General features: G+C 55.1%; 1 protein-coding gene across 1 annotated transcript in view; it reads right to left on the reverse strand.

The window, feature by feature from the left end:
- LOC113206759 (metabotropic glutamate receptor 1-like) overlaps positions 1 to 1,805 on the reverse strand; it is a 21,095-nt gene that overhangs the window by 7,038 nt on the left and 12,252 nt on the right. Inside the window, exon 6 of the mRNA XM_052270455.1 lies at positions 369 to 518. Coding sequence (XP_052126415.1) covers positions 369 to 518 — 150 coding nt within the window. The remainder of the gene's footprint in view (positions 1 to 368; positions 519 to 1,805) is intronic.

Below are 1,805 nucleotides of genomic sequence, written 5' to 3' on the forward strand. Positions count from 1 at the left end.
TATGAATCGAGCTAAGCCCTTAAATAATTCAACATTTAGTGAAAGAAGAAAAAGGAGCGGGAGGGTGGGAGGGGGAGGCAAGGGGCACCGTGACGAATTCTAGGGATTGAGATTAAGGAAGCCAGGAGGAGAGGCGATGGGGCGTCAGGATCAGCACGCTGAAGGAGGCCGAGGCGCGGCGAGGAGGGGTGGGTTCAGCGGTGGTGGTCCTTTGGTCCCCTTCGCTGGCTCCAAATAGGGGGAGAGGGGTGGGCACAGTGAGCATCACCGTCGTACAGACAGACACATAACAGAAGACGCCCGAGAAAACGACAGGTGTAAGTAAGTAGGGCAGGGGGGGGGGGGGGGGTGCATGACATGGAGCTCACCTGACATGTTGAGGCGCAGCCGGCCCTCGCTGTACTCCCCGACGGGCACCCAGCGGTACACCTTGGGCGCCACCTGCTTGAAGTGGATGATGTTGTAGCGCGCCGGCCCGTCACCCTGAGAGTCGAACTTGAACTGGTCCCCGCTCAGGCCTGCAACCGGAGAGAGGGAGCACAGAATCGTGATGAGCTTCATCAAGAGAAAGAGCGAGAGAGAGAGGAAGGAAAAAAAACAAGTTCCGCGGGAAAAGGGAGAAAACTTTGGATAACGGAGAAGGGGATGGTGTTGGTGGTGGTTCTTTCATGAAAGTCACTTGTAAAATATACATAGGGGTCCTGCTGCGTGGGGCCCGAGACTCCGCCGACCGTGTTCCCGCCCGGCAGCACCCAGCCTGGCCCGGTCCGCCCTGGCAGCGTGATTTCGGGTCCTCTTGCCCAGCTGGTAGCTTTAAAAAGCAGCGAGAGCCGCCCGAGCAGAGAAGGGAAGCTGCCTGGTAGGTTTGCTATGTTAGTCAGCTGGGTGCATGCGTGTGCGTGTGCTTGAGCGTGTGTGTGTCCCCGTCGAGTGAGCCTTGGGTCAACACTACAGGCTTACCATCATGCTGTCCAAACACAAGTGTGCGGCCCACGCGGACCATACCACTCTTCTGTAACCCCAAAATCGCCCCCCCCTCCCCTCCCCTCATACCCCGCCCGGAGCAGACTCGCCGCCGCACTCGCCACAGGCCCGCGCCACGCGCACCCCGCGCACGGCTCCACCGCCGTAACGGGAAACGGAAATACTTGGAAGTGTTTCACAAAGAGAGGGAGAGGCAGGAGGGGGAGCCGCTTTACCACTCTACTTTTCGGTGAGGCGTGTCGCGTCGTGGCGCGGGAGTCTCAAACGTCCTGGAGCGCGCACAGACTTTGTCCCGCGTGGGGAGGGGAGGGGTTGTCCGGAAATTTAAGCCGTTCTCGATAACTTCTCCTGCGCCAACGCGTTGCGGGAAAACCGAACGGAGAGGGTAGATGTCAGAAAAGGTTGAGGTACACACGACAGAATTTAATCTTAAAGTTGACACCACCATTATTGTGTAGCGAACACGGTAAAAATAATGTCTCATTTTTTGAGGGAAAAGGGAAAACTTTCAGGAACTCCCCTGGCATGAAAAAAACTCCTCAGATTTCGACGAAGTCTTCTCAAAATATGTGAGATTTTTCCTAATTTTTTGAGAATATTCCTTAAAAATCTGAGGCGAGATCGGAGGACTCTTCGTCAAACATGGGAGTTCCTCAAAGTTTTCCCTATTCCCTCAAAAAATGAGACAATGTTTTTACCGTGAAGTTTCGATGTTTTCGAAGCGACGTTTCTTTTCTTTTTTTTTACACAAACTAACAAGAAACGGCGGGCCCGGGAAGACGAACTGTGCCTATTTCTCGAGCCGGGCACCCCCCCCCCTC

Source organism: Frankliniella occidentalis, unplaced genomic scaffold, assembly GCF_000697945.3.
Source record: "Frankliniella occidentalis isolate FOCC.00 unplaced genomic scaffold, Focc_3.1 Scaffold124, whole genome shotgun sequence".
NCBI lineage: Eukaryota > Metazoa > Arthropoda > Insecta > Thysanoptera > Thripidae > Frankliniella > Frankliniella occidentalis.